This window comes from Vitis riparia, chromosome 5 (genome assembly GCF_004353265.1).
Source record: "Vitis riparia cultivar Riparia Gloire de Montpellier isolate 1030 chromosome 5, EGFV_Vit.rip_1.0, whole genome shotgun sequence".
Lineage (NCBI taxonomy): Eukaryota > Viridiplantae > Streptophyta > Magnoliopsida > Vitales > Vitaceae > Vitis > Vitis riparia.
In genome coordinates this window covers 4,285,825-4,303,311 of record NC_048435.1, presented here as the reverse complement: position 1 = coordinate 4,303,311, position 17,487 = coordinate 4,285,825, and the positions used below count along the sequence as shown (strand labels likewise).

Genomic DNA, 17,487 nt, shown 5'->3' with positions numbered 1-17,487 from the left:
AAATAAAATAAAAATTATAATTAAATTAATAACTGCTGTAACACTACACGCCTCTGGTACATTTCAAGGATCAAGTTTACAAGAAGATTTTCTAGAGTTAGTATCAAAATCTAAGAAAATTATAGAGGTGTTATCCTTTGTTCGCAGTGTTCTAGCCTCACTCAACAGAAAATTTGCAACCTTCTCCGCCGAGTTCTCCCTATCCGGAGAGCATCTCTCCTTCATCTGTTTGCACCAAAGTTTCCAAGTGTCTTGATTAGAATGAGATGGTAAGAAGTTTCCCCAGCTTGTTTCATACAAAATCCCAGCAATAAGTTAAAAGGATAATACCTGAAACACTAGCTGCATTGCCTTCTTGGGGCTAATAACATCCCAAAAGCCATCACTGCATTATACCAAAATCCAGAGTTAAATTTCCACATTTCAAAAATATAATCACCATTCTGCCCAAATCAAACAGAGGCAGAAAAAAAAACGACACCATATATTAAATGAATTTAGTTCTGGGTATTTTCTAAATAAGAATATCAAATGGACATATTAAATTGGCATAGCGACTTTCATTTGCCAACTGAAAATAAGCCAGATTAAGAACTAGAGATTATACAGAACAATAATGAAGATAAATACTTCTGAAAAAGAGGCAAAACAAGTCACTAGACAAAGACAAGCAAAATTGTTGATTTGAAGCAAGATCACCTTGCCAGTAGTGCAAAGGCCCTGCTTCCTTGATTTATATGCACAACCTGACTTATGTAAGGCTCTGAACTGAAGCGGGAATCTTGCTCTTTCATATATTTGTCTCCAAGCATCCGAGCAAGGTTTAGACCTGAAACACAGGGAAAAAGAGAGTCAGCAATTATGAACATTTAACAATGTAATTTATACATTAGATAAAGGATTCTGCCATCACCACATAGGCGTGTTTCCCCATCTTTTAACGGTTCTCCTATTTCTTTTATGCGTTGTCTTTCAGAATAACTAGTTACTCTATGGTCTTCCGTCATCTTAATCTGCTTCCCATCAACACTGCCAGGAAAAAGATTGTAACTGGTTACAGTGGAGTGAAAGGTATGGTTGAGAAGCAATATCATTATTTTAATCGAAGAACTTCAAAAGTTAAGGGGAAAGGAGAATCACTACTTGAGAAGTAGGGAACCATAGCAGATTTAAAAACCATAATCAAATTGGAACTATATTACTTCTAAACTGTAAGCAACTCAAGAGTCAAGATTACTGTAATAATTGAAAAAATGACAAATAAACAGTATCTCCAAGTCTAACTTTTATAGTGTCTACCTGTCTAACTTCCATTTTTACTAAACAATATTGAATTTTGCATTCAAATCAAACATTACTACTAGATTTTGATAGTAGAATAAAATCAGTGAACACGACAAAAGTCACTGTGACAATAATAACTGTTATTTCAAATATTAACATCCAAGCAACCAACTTCAAAACCAAACACCCAGACAAACCCCCACCCCTCAACCACATGTCGTTGTCGATATATTTTAATAAATATTGGAAGGAAAGGAAGACACCAATGAGAAAAGCTTTCCTGACTATCAAGATACCTTTGTTGTGATTTTTATAAAAAGGTCTTCTAGGAATGATTAAAGATTAGGTTGGCCACTGTGTAAGAACGACAAGCACAAATTAAGAAAAAATATCTTCTAGGATCCCCTCCATGGGCAGCTCAAAAGAATTCCAGTTTCTACAATATCTTCAGAAATAAGAACAAATGAACAATTTTGGCAGTACTTTAGGGCATAAAACTTTCATATGCCTACTTACAGTTAGATATTCAAATGAAACTAAGAAACCTAGAACCTCCTACAAACACAAGAGCAAAACAACAACTAACAGAAAATTCAAAGCCACAGGGGGCAGGGGAGCATTTGATGCATCTACTAAACAAACAAGTTTCCTTCGACCACTGGTGGAGCCAGCTGAGGCCCAGCAGGGCCATGTGCCCCCCTGAAAAGTTGGGAAAGATGGGTATAGTTGCACCCCCATCAGTAGCTAGATAAAAATGGGTTTGAATTCTGTACCACAAAGGTAGATTTTGGTTTAGCAAATGCCATTTGTTTGTGGGAACATTTGAAATAGTTCAGTTGCTTGGATAAATCCCACCCAAATACCTCCTGTTCCACTTCTCTCTAACTTTTGGGGAAAAAGAATCCTAAAAAAGGAAGAAGTACTACAGAAGGACAATAGCTACTTGTAAAGGGTCTCATTCATATTTAACTTAATATGAATGTTTTTTAAAGCTCACTGAACAAAATGGAAGGTTTATTAAATGTAAGCATTATTAATAAAATTTGAGGTTTTATATTTGTTTTACTATTATCAAAGGTGGCCCCTCTGGATTCTGCCACTGCCCCCACCTTCAACAATGTTAATTAATAGTAAGAAGCCTGCCTAAGAAGCACATCCATGTGAAAAATTAAAAAGTGATTAAACAGGGAAAACAATTTTCCGAGAAAGAGACCACCGGTCAATGAGTACAAGATTCAATAAAATGTCTGATGGAAAATAATTCTTCTGATTAAAGCAACCAGCACAATGCCACAATCTATCTTCTTTTGCATGAATGGAGTAACGAAAAATAATCCAAAAAAAATATGAAACACTTGGATCTTTTTTTTTCAATAGGCAAATAAGAATATATATATATATATATATATATGCAAACACGGTACATAGGAAGTATACAAGTGAGACACAAAAGATTCAAGTTACAATAGCTACAACCCTACTTTAGGACTTAGAGCGCAACCATTCTATAAAATCCAATAAAGAATGGAAACCCATTTGACTGTCAACTAAAAGATACCCAGGAGATCACATGTATAGATTGATTAGCAATGAGGAAATCCTTGAGAGATTGGATAATTCGTTGCTCCCCTTCAGAGGTTCTTCAGTTTCGTTTTGTCTTGGGAAGGCAAAGAGGAGTTGTTCTCCAAACCTATATTCTCTTCTTGCCCACAAAGCTCCCATGTCAACCCTTTAACAAGTCCTTCAACAAAAAATAGAAGAACCCACAAGATGCCAAAAAAAAAAAGAGAAAGTGTCATAACTCTCCAGCTTTCTTTTTAAACCCTATTCTTTTAGTGTAATTCAGCTTAGTTAACTTTCGATATGTACACCCTAGGGTTGGTTCTACAAGGTCTGGGATTGTTATAATTGTATAAACCTATTGTTCTTTTTGTATAGCCTTCCTTGTTTAGTGGAGTTTACTCAATTCTTTTGGTTAGATTTGTACATCTTGGGGAGGACTTCTTATCCTTCTCATGTTTTTTTCTCAATTAATACCTTTGTTCGTTTCTGATAAAAAAATAAATAAAACTCTCTAGCTTTCCTTCAGTGGATGAGAAGATGATCTACTACTTCTTTTGCATTTTTGCACATACAATAATAAACTGCCAAAACCCATCCCCTCTCCTTCTAAGTAGGTACATGGTAAGAATCCTTTCCCAAGTCGTTTCCCAAGCAAAATAAGACACTTTGATAGAAGCCCAAGACCCCATACTATTTTTTAGGGGATAGGAACTTTACTCTCCGCTTCCAATGCAAAGTAGGACTGCATAGAGAATACCGCACTTTTGCTAGCCTTCCAAACCATTTTATCTTCCTCTCCTCTATTTCTTCCCAACTCACATAAAGTTTTAGAAAAAATTCCTCAATCATGAAAATTTCTTGAGAAGCACAAGTTCCACCTGACCATCGTGCCTTCAACCTCCCATGCCTCCTTGGAAGCTACAATTGTGAATGGTAATGGGAAAGAATCCTTCAAAAGTATATCATCACACCACACATCATGCTAGAATTTGATTCTTCTCTCATTGCCCACCTCAAATCTTGTTTTGGCTTTAAAAATTCCCCACCCTTTTCTGATCAACTTCCACAAGCTAACACCATAACCTTCTCCTTCTCTCCCTACCCGAGAGCACCAACCTCCTAGTTCTTTTGGGTAAATGGTGTTGGAGATTCACCTTGGAAAGGGACATACTTTGGAGAAAGCTTTAATGCCAGCATCCCCCTTCCCCTTCTTTTTATCTTTGCAAATTGTCAACCAATTCACCAGATGTGGTTTCTTCTCAACACTTGGATCTTGCAATCGTTATTTCTTCTCTAAACTCAAATTTCAAGAGAGTAAACCATCTCCCCATTTTTTTCTTTTTTCTTTTTTTGAAAGAAAAGAAAAGGCCTAACACTTTTTCTTCTACCATATAATAGATAAGGAAAATATCACAACTAGAAGCTAATCAATGCACCACCAATCCCTCCAAAACATCTACACCAGCTTGTAGACATGCTAACAGAAAGATTCGCATGCCCTATCTTTCATCTTAAATTATGTTTACAAGCTGAAAAGAACAAGGTCACACTCTCTTCTGCCTTTTCAGGTTGAGAAAGGAAAGATCACACCCAATTCTGCCCCTCATCTTTTTCTCTTTTTTGAAAGAAAAGAAAAAGGCAAACACTTCATCTTCTACCATAGGATAGAGGAGAAGGAATGTATCACAACCAAAAACTAATCAATACACCACCCATCTCTCCAAACATCTACACCAGCTTGCGGACGTGCTAACAGAAGGATTCACATGCCCTAGCTTTCATACTAAATCATGTTTGCACGCTGAAAAGAACAGGTCACACCCTCTTGCATCTTAAGAATATGTCACACTTCTGCCTCTTTCTGTTCTCTCCATGTCTCCTCTAAGTCTTTCCTCTATCCATTCAATCCTAGAATACCTAACAACTCATTTTGACAATCCACCTCCACCAACTTAGCAGCACTTATGGCACCCACTAATCATCCAGACTAATAAGCCACTACTAACACTACACACACTAATCACAGAAATTCTAACAGCTGCCACAACCAAACCACCATTATTTTGTTCCCAGTAGTTCAAGTTTCACGAAGAATTAAAACTCAATAACTCTTACAACATGTGAAAAATAAAATAAATAAAATAAAAATAAAAGACACTTAAATATTTGAAATTTTTTCAATTTTTGGTTTTATTTATGTTGGATATCAGGGAAAAACAAGACCCAAGAATTTCAGCACAAATTTAGAGGTGATATCCTGTCCCACCTCCAAAGCATTTTGATTGACATTGGCCAATCAACCCTATCAAACTCTGAAGCCTTCTAAAAACATGCCAAGTCCTCAGAAGCAAGCTACAATCCAAATTTAGTTTTTAAAATTTCAATGAATTAGAATAATCTATCTTTATGACAAACATTAAAAGGTTCTCTTCCCTATATCATGTGTTATGATTTTCCTTTTTCTTTCTCTTTTTTTAAAAAAAAAAAGACATCTTGAGTCCTTACAGCAGCCAACCAGCCATGATAGAAGTTCCCATAAATTGATTAATAAAATAATAAAAACAATGGTAACTTCACCTGAGACCCTTGAAAAACACAAATTCTGATGATATATTATCATAATCAACCTATGAATGATAGAATGACAACAAAAGCACATACTTCATAACACAAGCTGAATCTCCAACGTTTGCACATTGCGCATAGAAATTTTCATGACCATCAGCCCAAACCAAAAGCACCGTAGCAGTACAACCCTGAAATGAATCAACTATTATAACATGCAGAGCACAGCTTTTCACCACAAGCAATAGCCCTTTAACAACAATTCTTGTTAAAAAAGACATCTGATTACTTCAACTAATTCAAAGAAAGGATCATTGCCCGGAACATTTCAACAGTTCATCATAGATTCGGACCTATCAATGATAATATTTTACAATTTCATCATGTAGTTACAAAATTACTCCCAAGATCCAACAAGTTAAAAGTTGATCCTACAGTTAAATGTTCAATCACAACAATCAGAGACATAAGAGAGAACATGCTGAGGACAATAACACCCAAAGGAGGCAAAAAAGAAAACATTTGTTCTCTTTTCATGTCATTAGATTAGTCCAAATGGAGAAGTTAATCCATTACTCCGCATCTCAGATTTCTAAAATTCAGAATTTACTTCACATAAGATGAGCATAAAGAAAAACACTGCATCATTTATCATACAACTGGAGAGAGAGAGTTCTGTTTTTGGAGGGGTGGGGGATGGGGGGTTAGGTTTGTTGTGGTTTTACAATGTAATGGGTAGAATATGGGAAATGGATGGGTAGAATCTGGGATGTGGTTGAGGTGAGGTTTGGCATAAGACTTGCCTTTTGGAAAAGATGGTGCTTTTCTAAAAATTAACTCTTATAGAAGTAATTTGGTTGGCTTGTCTATCTTTCTATGTTCCTTTTTGTGATTACAAAGGTGAAGAATCATACACTTTTAAGGTCACCATGATTTTCTGTAGGGCCTTAAAGTCTTAGAGGGGAAGCCTCACCTTTCAAATGGTACATGTCTGTATTATTCTGATGATGGTTAGGCCTTACAAAATTATTGGTTATTAACCAAGCTTTCATTGGAAAATGGAATTGGAGATTTTTGAACAAACAAGATGGATTGTGGCAATGTGTCATTCTTAGGTAAATTTGGGGAAAAGGTTGGTGGGTGGTGCTCTAAGGAAGGGAAAGAGGGGTAAGGATTGGGTTTGTGGAAAAAAAAAACAGGATTAGAAGTGAGTTTCAAGCAATGACGAGAATAACAGTGACTAATGGTCTGGTCTTAGAACAAAGTTTTGGCATAATGTGAGGCAAATCCGAGGTTGGGTGACTTCTTCCCTGCCATGTAGAGTATTGTTCCATTTAAGGATGCTTAGGTTGCAGATGTTTGGGAGGAATTGAATGGAAATGGTTTTCAAAGTCTTCCAAGACTAATAGTTGAGAAAGTGTGGAGGCTCTCCTTAAGCATATTCAGGAGGTGTTGGTGATTGGAGATCTTGAGGATTGGTTAGCGTAGAGATGTGCAGAGGATGGGATTTATCTATGTTAAGTTTTTCTGCTGTTCCTTGCAACTGGAGTTAAGAGGGCTCTTTTCCTGCTAAGCCATGTGGACCAATGAGGCACCTACAAAAGAGGGCTTCCTTGCTTGGGAGGCTGTGGGAGGATATCTTAACTAAAGCTGGCTAATGAAGACAGGATATCTTAACTAAAGTTAGCCTTGTCCCACCTTTCTGATTTATCTCCAGTTTTCCCTACTAATTTTATTTGGAATTCTAAAGTCTCTTTTAAGGTCAAGTCCTTTGTCTGGTTAGTGGCACACAAGAAGGTAAATACTAATGACTTGCTACAATTGAGAAGACCCTACAAAGCTCTTAGTCCTGACATCTATAAGTTGTGTATGAAGCATGGAGAATCAGCAAATCATCTTTTCTTACATTGTTCTTTGACGTTGGGGTTGTGGCACAAATTATTTCAAATAGCTAAGATAGATTAGGTCCCCCTGAGGAGCATGTCTGACATGATGACCATCAATTATAAGGGTTTTGGAAAATCCAAGAGAGGCATAGTTTTGTGGCAAACTGCGTGTATTGCTTTAATTTGGGTTGTGTGGCGAGAAAGAAATGCTAGGATATTTGAGAATAAAGTTAGGAATTCAGAGAATCTATGAGATTCCATTCACTTCCTTGCTTCTTTTTGGGCTTTTTGCTCCATGGTTTTTAAGGGCATTCCCTTTAATGTGTTGCAATTAGATTGGCTAGCAGTGTGTAGCTCCAATGGGGTGGTCTAGCAAAGAGAGTTTGTTTTTTGTAATTACCATTTAGCTTTTTTTTTTTTTTTTTTTTGATAAATTAATTACCAATTAGCTTATTGTTTTTGTATTCTTGTTGTTTAGTTTTCTTTTGTGGGAGGATTCCCCATCTTTCTTTTGTACTTCTTAATTCTATCAATATATTTCTTTGTTGTTTCCTATCAAAAATTATAAATAAATAAAAAAAAGAGAGGATGACCTCTAGCTATCCAATGTTCTTCATTCAATTGTTGTAAGGAGTTGGCTAACCTATCCCTTTACTTTGGTAAAGAACAGATTATATGGAACTTGCTATTTTCCCTCATTGGTTTCTCATGAGAGCTGCCTAGAACAGTAAGGAAGTGTTGCTTAGGTGGCAGGAAATTTTCGTGAAGAGTAAGGTGTGGACAGTGACCACTCTGAGCTTATTTTAGGTTAATTGGCAAGAGAACAATGATAGAATTTTTGAAGACTTGGCATGCTTAAAGGAGTCTTTTCTTAGTTCATTGTTCAATGGTCCATGAGGTTGTTGGGTTGACTTTTTAATTATTATTATTATTATTATTTTGATAGGTAAATGAAAAGAAATTTATAAAAAATAAAAAAAAAACACCCAAAAAAGCACACCAAAGCAGGGTTGCCTTTTTTTGTTAGACTGTTGACTGATCAAGGAATGGTTACTATGACACTGGTCTTGTAGCTGATTTTTCTTCTTTTTCTTCTTCTCTTTCTTTGATACCTTTTATATATTCCTTGTGTACTTAGGGTGCACCCCCTTCTTGTTAGGTGTCTGTTAACTACATTTCCCTTTCCCGATCATAAAAAAAAAAAAAGGAAAAAAGAAAGAGAAAAAGAACTCTAACAGAAAAACAATCATTGAAAATGCATCAAAAACATAAAGATAAACAGGGAAAATAATTTGTGGGGAAGAAGACCTCATAATGGTGATTCATAAATGCTTCTGTCCTTGAAACTGCATCCCTAAGGACTTCTGAAGCATCCTGTCGTGATAAAACCTTCTCCCTCTTCAATGAATCTGACAATATCGAAGCAACCATCTCGGGCAGAATTCTGGAGAAGATGATTTTTAAAGAGTAATTATTAAAAAGCATTGACAGCAAACATGAATGACTAAACCAGCGCATAAAGGAGAAACAAAATAGAAGATAATAACCATTGGATGCAACTTTAGCATTCGTCTTAAATCTTCGTTTTGTAACTATCAAAATGAAAAGAAAAGGAAAGGAAAATGAAGAAATAAAAATAAAAAGGAAAAAAGGAAAATCACTGGATACAGCTGTTGTATCTTAATGCATTGCCTAAAGAAATACAAACAGATAAAAGAAAAAGATCAACTTAGAGAGTAAATGTGACAATGGCAGACACAAACACACCCACATAGAGTAAATCTAATGGAAATACACAAAGCCAAGGGCTGTAACAAAAACCATTCTACCCAATTGATCAAGCCTGACACAGCAGTCCACATTCAGAAAATCGTATTAAGTCGGGCATTTCACAGTAAAAAGTACACACTAGGTAAAACTAAATTCCCCTTCTCCTGCCCGCCATATTCAAGACTAAAATTTTCCAAAAGTTCCTATACTGAGCCAACTTCTACAATAGGGAGGTTTCTCATTGGCTCCTACTAGCACCCTTTCTATCTCAAAAAATTTAAATATTAACCATCAAAATCAGAACAAAATCTATATGACATCAATCAGGTCATGAGCATTTATAAGAGACTAAGAGTATAAACTAATCGCCAGTTAACTTTAGAAAACATAAATGAGGTTATTAAAGGGTCATTGGCAAATTTACCGATTTATTTTATGTCGATTTTCCAGATGCCTAGAGCGGTTAGAATAAGATTGGAGAAGATTCAAAGGGACTTTTTGTGGGGTGGCGGGGCTCTAGTACAAAAACCACATTTAGTTAAGTGGTCAATTGTATGTTCAGACAAAAGAAGCGGAGGGTTGGGGGTTAAGAATCTTAGGGCCTTCAATAGGGCTCTCCTTGGTAAATGGGTGTGGCGCTTTGCAAATGAAAGAAAGGCTCTGTGGAACCAAGTGATCAGAGGGAAATACGGGGAGGAAAGAGGAGGGTGGAGATCTTGTGAGTCTAGGGAGGCCTACGGGTGTGGGTTGTGGAAGGCAATAAGTAAAATGGGACATCAAGTGACCCCTTTTGTTGGCTTTGTGGTGGGTGATGGTGAGAAAGTGAAGTTTTGGAAAGATAAATGGTGTGAAACCATCCCTTTGAGCGAGGCTTTTCCTTCTTTATTTGCTTTAGCTTCGAACAAAGAGGTTTGGGTAAATGAAGTGTGGACAGCCGAGGGGGAATGGGGGGGAAGTTGGAACCCTTGTTTCAATAGACCTTTCAATGATTGGGAGTTGGAAGAAGTGGAAAGGCTATTTTGTTGCTTGGAGGGGAAGAAGGTTAGGGGGGATGAGGAGGATAAGGTGAAGTGGATGGCATCAAAGGATGGGGACTTCTCGGTGAAATCTTTGTATAGGACTATGCAGCCGGGGTCTCTTGCTTTTTTCCCTTCAAAAATTATATGGAATTCTTGTGTGCAGCCCAAATTGAGCTTTTTTGCGTGGGAGGCTTCTTGGGGGAGAGTTCTAACCTTGGATCGCTTGCAAAAGAGAGGTTGGGTTATGGCAAATAGATGTTTTCTTTGCCATAACAGTGAGGAGACAATTGACCACCTTCTTATCCATTGTGAAAAAACGAGAGAAGTATGGATGGTGTTCCTTTCCTTTTTTGGTGTTTCGTGGGTTTTCCCCCGGTCGGTCAAGGAAACCCTCTTAGGGTGGAGGGGGTCTTTTGTGGGAAAGAAAAGGAAGGTGGCGTGGCAATTAGGACCGTTATGCTTGTTTTGGGTTATTTGGAAGGCTAGAAATCGAATTGCTTTTGAGGATTGTGAGCTGTCCATTCAAAAGCTGAAAGCATCTTTTGTGTATTTTTTGTGGTCGGAATCCAAATTGTGGATAAAAGATGGTCCTTCGACCTTAATAGATTTTATAGATTGGGTGTGTATGCGTTAAGGGAGAGGTTTTTTTGTTTTGCCTTGTCCTTTGATGTTTGGGCCCTTTTGTAAGGGGGTAAGTCCCTTTATACTGTAATTTGGTGGGTCGCTTCTTTAGCACCTCTTTGCAATACAATCTTATACTTATTGATCAAAAAAAAAAAAGGTCTAAAATTTTTCCATAATTGCACAACATTAATATTATATTGACTGGTGAAGAAAACGTATTAGAAATGTCTACACTCATTATGGAACAAAAAAATATTAAAATAATGTATTGAGGTTTCAGAAGGTCTATTTTGCCACCACACTTAAGTTGTAAAGGAAACACTAACTTGCTGGCAGATTTTGCAGCTGCTGCTCCACCATGTCCATCACAGATGCCAAACAGTCCAAACTGCAAGATAACCATTCTAGTAATATTAGAATGCCTTTACTCGAAAGAGCATAACATCTCTCAGTAAAGTTCATAATAATAGAAACCTGATCAGTCCCAGGAAGTGGCCAATGGTAATAGCACACATCTTCCATAGGAAGCTTCTTTCCTCCGCGACGCAAAGCCATGGGATCTGATGCTATACCAAGTCCAAAAGGGACCTGACATTTGGTTTCAGATGCAATTTGAACCTGACATAGCAGGAGAAAAAAAAATTCTGTAAGGAACTGGAATTAAGGAGAAGTATAACATATTCATTTGTTCAGTTACCCATAAATAGTGTTGCCATATAAGAAAATAGAAAATAATTCAACTGAATAAAATGCAAACTTAGTCCTTTATCTACACAAGAATATTTGAAAGATATTCTCATATAGACAGGTTTCTTCTTACCCATCAGAAAACCTTTTCTTCTTCATTTTCTTTCATTAGAAACAAACTAATACGTTAATACAATTTTTAATTACAAGCAAAGGATAGGAAATCCATGAATTTTTTCTTCAATAGCGCCACATACGAATTTCTATAAAACTACATGAACATCATGCACCAGAAGTGTACTCAATGGCATAATAATTGTCAACTCAAAGATCATTTTTCTATTTCTTCCATATTATGGTGTTGTGTGGTTGGTGGTTTGAACCCATCTCCACAAGATGTATGCACTATCAAAATATATGTACATACAGCAAAAAAGACCAATAATTAATTCAGGAAAGATGATAAGGTTAAAGAGGTAAATATAAGCATTCATATTATATATATATATAGATATATCCAAACGTTAAGAAACAAAGTCTTTAATAAAATATAACATTTTTAAATACATGGATTCATCATCATAAAATCACAAAATAAACTTTTCAAAACTTTTAATTTTAATTTTTAATTCCAAGTTCCTACTAGTGCTGCCACTAATAAATATCAGTATGCCAAAAGTTTCAAGCTGCTACGAGTCCCAACCAACATGCCAAAGAAATTATGATCAAGCACAGGACTACTGAAATATATGTGTGCCATGTCAAAAGCTCTAACTTTCCAGGTTCATCATTATCCCACCTAGAAGGAAAAAATTAAAATTAAAAAATAAAATAAAAAGTCAACAAACAAAACTTTTACATTATGCAAATTCAATATTCATTCATCATCATCCACAAGGTCAACAATTAAATCATTCTAATAGCATATGTTCTTCAAATCACACCTCCACAGCATTCATTAGAACAATATTTTTTTTATATAGGAACAAGAATGTATTATATTGAAATAGGATTCATTAGAACAATAATTACCCTTTACGTTCCAACACATGTAATGTTTCCTAATAGGATCAAATTCTTCCTTCCCTTCCTAAGCACGGTTTTAAACAATAATACAAAGATCTTTCAAAGAATTTTTTAAAAATAATAAGACAGTTAAATGTGATCCAACTGTATGTAATGTAAATGTGTCATAAGATACCCTGAAAATGCTTCACTCATCAGTGATCCATATGATTTTATACTAAAAATGTATTATGATGTACATACCATATCATGTTTCTTATAATTTTTGTACTAACCAAAAGTTAATTAGCTTAGCTTGAACGAATCACCAACATATTAAAAATTTAGCTGGTCTGGAAATCTGTCACATTCATCTACAAGATGAGCCACCATATTACAACTCCATATAGAAAATATTAACTCACACGTATTTTTGAGGTTGTCCCAAGAGTTATTATGTCTCCACTTGCAAGCTCAACTGGATCACCCCAATGCCTCATTCCAGAATCAGGATGGTTGACAGATTGGGAATTCAAGAGTGTTCCATTAAGGCTACCCATGTCCACCAGTTCCCACTTCAATTTCTGAACCCAAAGGAAGGAGTCCAAAAAAATATTAGAAAACCATATAAAGCATTCAGAAAGATAGAAAGTGCACCTCAATGGCCAATGCAGCAAAGTGATACTGTGGTCAAGAGGTTTACATTTAAATTCCAGTTTATCAGAGCATGCTTCCCTGAGACCTCTGAATCTTTCACCAATAAATCACTTGGAGAAACCCTTCCAAGGGTCAGTGGAAGTCTAGAAGTATTTGTTGATGATATAGAACACTGATCCCCTCGAGAAGGACCAGAGATAACCTCCAAAGTGAGGCTGCTTCCTGCACTTCTAACAGAAAGATATGGTGACATGTTTCAAAAATTCATCCAAATGAAAGACATGAAGAACATTAAACTCTTCATATAAGTGAAAGAGGGAGAAAATACTTTGATCAACAATATCTTGCCTAACAAACGCTTGAAATCTATCATTCTCTGAATCAAATTTCAAGTCATAACTTAGCTCTTCCTTTCCAATATGGCTTTGCTCTTCAATTGAGTGGTTTAACATAAATGGACGCTTGAGCGTCTGACCAACCAAAACATCTTCTGAAGCATCAGAAATTAGATCTAGGATCAAGCTACCATCTGGGAGAGAGAAGAATAAAATTTTGATTTTGCAAGAGTAAGATATCAGCTAGATACATAAAAACTAATATCAAGAGGTAAATGCTAGAAGTGGAAAAAAAAAAAAAAAAGACAACATGATTATATACCTTGGACCAAATGTGGAGGTGCAGGGGGAATCCTCGGTTTATGCACAAGCCCATGTGTTCGTGGCGAGTTCAAATACCCTTCTGATTGAACACACGATCCCCCTAGATCATAACTTCTCCCCAATTCATTGCTTTGGTTTGGAACCAGATCCAAGTCCTCTGGAACAAGAGGTCTCTCTAGATCACCAACCTAAAAAAGAAGAAATCGCAAAGTGCATATAGCACAGGAGTTATGAAGAGTACTAAATCATAAGTAATGACCATGAAATGCACCTGCTGAATGAGCAAGGTTCCACAACAGTTATCATCAAGAAATGCAGAGAACCGATAAAAATTAACACAAATTTCCCCAAACCCAGGTACTCAGAATTCAAAACCCTAAGAAAAGGACTATCTTGCATGCATCTCAATATGGTGGTAGGAATATTAATTTCAAAACAAATTTAATGCACACATACACAATAAAGTTGTATACATCCTCAAGAAGGACTTCACTTGACATAGCCCTATCTCTTCTCTAGGCAGCATATCGAGATACAATACATTAAAACATTACATATGAGGCAAATGATACAACAGGAGAGCAGATGGATCAGTAAAGGACAACTAGGTACAATTTTTGGGGCCACTCAATTTACCTTTAGAAATCTTGAAAGTGTGAATTTGCATGTTTATTATCATTGTATTAAGGCAACAGATCCTAATCATTAGGTAATGTCTGACAAGAAGGCCACAAATGATCTCACCAGATGCCCAAGCACCACAAGGCTTAAGGCTTAGCTTGTGATGCCAACTAGAGAGTAGAAACACGGGGCTAGAACTTGAAGATTGCCTTGTCATTTGACATAGAAAGTTTACAATAAAAGGAAAAAGGGAAAAGAAAGTGGGAACAAGGTAAGAATGGAAAAGTCCCTACAGCTGGAATCAATTAACTTGCTTCTGCATATGAGCCAGTTAGTCATTTGCTTTTTAAGGGACCTGGGTTTTGTGCCATGAGTCTCAACCGAATAGTCCTAAATGCTTTTGAGTTTTACACCTAAAAAATTGTTTTGAGGCGGAAAACTATAATCTCCTAGGTCAAATTTAGGTTAGCTGCTAGTGCTTGTTATGAAACTAAAAGTGATGGGTGTTTTATAAAAGTGAAAATTAAGTACCTTAAATTCTAATTTTGAAATGCTTCAAATGCTAAATTTGCAGCAGTGGATAACCACTTAATAACATATGAAATTTTTATACTGAATTCAATTAAACTGTTTGGAACAGAAAAGAATTAGTCTGAAGACACATTTTACAAATTTTCCCCTACACTGCTATACCTCAGTGGCAACATTTTTTGGGTAATATTATCTCAATAGATATAGGTCGAAATCTATACCTCAATGGAAACAATTTTTTGAGCATCTGTTTGGTAATATTATCTGAATAGATCAGTTGAATTAAAATGCCATCTGGATGGAGACCTTAAAATAATTACAATTAACCGCATAATTCCCAACTGTATAAGTTCCAACCACGACTAGCTCCCATCATCTGAGATGTATTCAAATGAATAAATCTCCAGATCGATCAAACAGCTCAGGTCTTACCCCGATTACATTCAGAAATACCGATCAATCCAAGTAACAAGCATCAACCCAACCACAAATCTTAAAAAAAATTGCATAAAAAGAAAATCTTCAGCTCAATTTGCCACAAATCAGCAAACCTAAACAAACCCCAAGAATCACTCCCAAAGCAAGTCTCCCCATGATCATAACTCCACGAATTTCAAAGACACCTCAATTGCACCCCAAACTAAATCCCCCGATCAAAACAAAAATGAAAGCCCCCCAAATGTCCCGTTTTTCAGCTGAGAAAACCCAAGAAACAGAAACTCGGAATGAAACAATAACAAATCGGGGCTCAAAATTAGGCTTGGGGAAATCCAAACTCTCCCTTTGCTATGACTCGGCAAGGAAATGAAGCTTTAGACATTAAAATAATAACAATAGAAAGAGATTTTAAGAAAAAAAAATGAAATGAAAAGAAGGAAAAAATGAGAAAAGAGAAATGGAAGGACCTTGATGGTGCGAGTGCGATTAGGAGAGAAGAAGAAGCGCCATGGCTTACAGACGAAGAGGAGGACGAGGGCGATGAAGAGCAGCATAAGGAGAGCGAGACCGATAATGCCCTCAAGGACCATCGCCATCCCGGTGGGTTCCGCGAGAGAGAGAAGGGTGAGTATGGGGAATAGCGAGAAGGGCGCTTTGAAATGGTCGCATATATTGTTTGGACTTTGCTCCTTTTAGCACCACCCAAACACTTCCTCCCAATTCACATTACATACGACATACGACTTAGGAGCAACAAACTCTCTGTCTATCAAATATTCAATGCGCCCACCCCCACCCCCACCCTCCCCCACTTCCACCCCATCATCTCTCTCCCCCATCAATCTCTCTTCTTTTTCCTCATCAAAATCCAATGTTTACTTTAAAGAAGAAATAAATAAATAAATAAATTATAATTTTAAGACTTTCCATATTTAAAAAAAAAATGTTTTTAACATTTTCACATTTCTTATTTTTAGTATTTTTGACTCTACAATTTTTAATTTTATATAAACCCTATTTTGAAATTTTGATTTTAAATTAATTAAAAAAAATTAAAAAATGTTACTTTGAAGAATAGTTTTATTATAACCAACATTTTGTTGGTTGAAAGGCCATGTTGACCAAAAATTTTACAAAGCTTAATGATTCCATGTGCTAGTAAAGATGTTGAATTAAATAATGCCATGTGTCTATAACATGACACTTATAACATATCAAATAAGATAATGACATGTGTCACATTGGTTAAAAATAGTCTTTCAATGAAATAAAAATTAATTAATAAATTTTGATGATTAAACAATTTTCATAATTATATTTTAATAATAATAATCACAAAAAAAAAGATAAAAAAAAGTGGGTGATAGTTTAGGTCAAATTTCTACATTAAAGATTGAAAGATGTTTTTAATGGAAAATTTAGTGATTTTGATTACAGGTTTGAAGAATTTAATGGAATAAATAGAAGATCTTAATTAAGATTTTATTGAAAGTTTCTTTTTTTTTTTTTCCAAAAATGCTTTTAATCTAATAATTATATACTAAAAATGGTTAGAAGACATTTTTCAATTTTGCAACAAAGAATAAAAGGATAATATAAAGATTGTTAGGAGTTATCAATATATTTAGTTACTATATTATAATTATATATTTATTTATTTAATTAGTATATTAGAATTATTTTAATTTTTTAGAAGTAAGGGTAAAATAATCTTTATTTTTTTTATTAGGTCTATTTAAATTTCAATGGTATTATACCTATTTTCAAGAGAATTCATAGTAAAAAATCTTAATTTTTTTTTTTCCTCTTTGAATCTTTTTTGGATTTCAATATAATATCATAGCAAAATTAATATTTAATGAGACTTTTAATTTGTGATTTCATAGAAGAGAGTTTAATTTCATACACTGTTTTCATATATGTTTGATGGTGACTTTTATTTTATTTTTGTTTAATCATGGAATATTATAGTGGCCGATCACATCGTTATTTCCCCATTTGATCCAAATATTTGATTTTGTATGTTCGTATATGTTTTATTTTTATTTAGTGGTTATTTGTTGTTTATTCACCATAACTAGTGAACAAGATGATTATCTTCAATCTATTAGTGTGAAATTAAATGAATAAAAATTATTTGTATTTGTGTTATGTGAAAAAAAAAATCTAAAAGACAAA

At 35.3% G+C, this 17,487-nt stretch overlaps 1 protein-coding gene across 1 annotated transcript; it reads right to left on the bottom strand.

The window, feature by feature from the left end:
* Window positions 1–16,022, bottom strand: LOC117914349 (protein phosphatase 2C 70). The gene is made up of 13 exons (XM_034829653.1): window positions 15,777–16,022; window positions 13,718–13,907; window positions 13,389–13,589; window positions 13,107–13,282; window positions 12,829–12,987; window positions 11,186–11,329; window positions 11,038–11,099; window positions 8,607–8,742; window positions 5,509–5,603; window positions 914–1,029; window positions 700–829; window positions 331–385; window positions 1–225 (listed from the first exon to the last, which is right to left on the bottom strand). The coding sequence occupies exons 1-13, from the start codon at window positions 15,903–15,905 to the stop codon at window positions 64–66; spliced, it is 1,755 nt and encodes a 584-aa protein (XP_034685544.1). The 5' UTR covers window positions 15,906–16,022; the 3' UTR covers window positions 1–63.
* Window positions 16,023–17,487: the final 1,465 nt, after the last annotated feature.

Bases quoted from the DNA above. Each gene is read 5' to 3' on its own strand.
- LOC117914349 (XM_034829653.1), bottom strand. From the start codon at position 15,905: ATGGCGATGGTCCTTGAGGGCATTATCGGTCTCGCTCTCCTTATGCTG. The intron at 13,908-15,776 runs GTCCTTCCATTT...CTTCTTTTTTAG, and splicing joins ATCGCACTCGCACCATCAAG to GTTGGTGATCTAGAGAGACC. The intron at 11,100-11,185 runs GTTTCTATTATT...GTTATCTTGCAG, and splicing joins CACTTCCTGGGACTGATCAG to TTTGGACTGTTTGGCATCTG.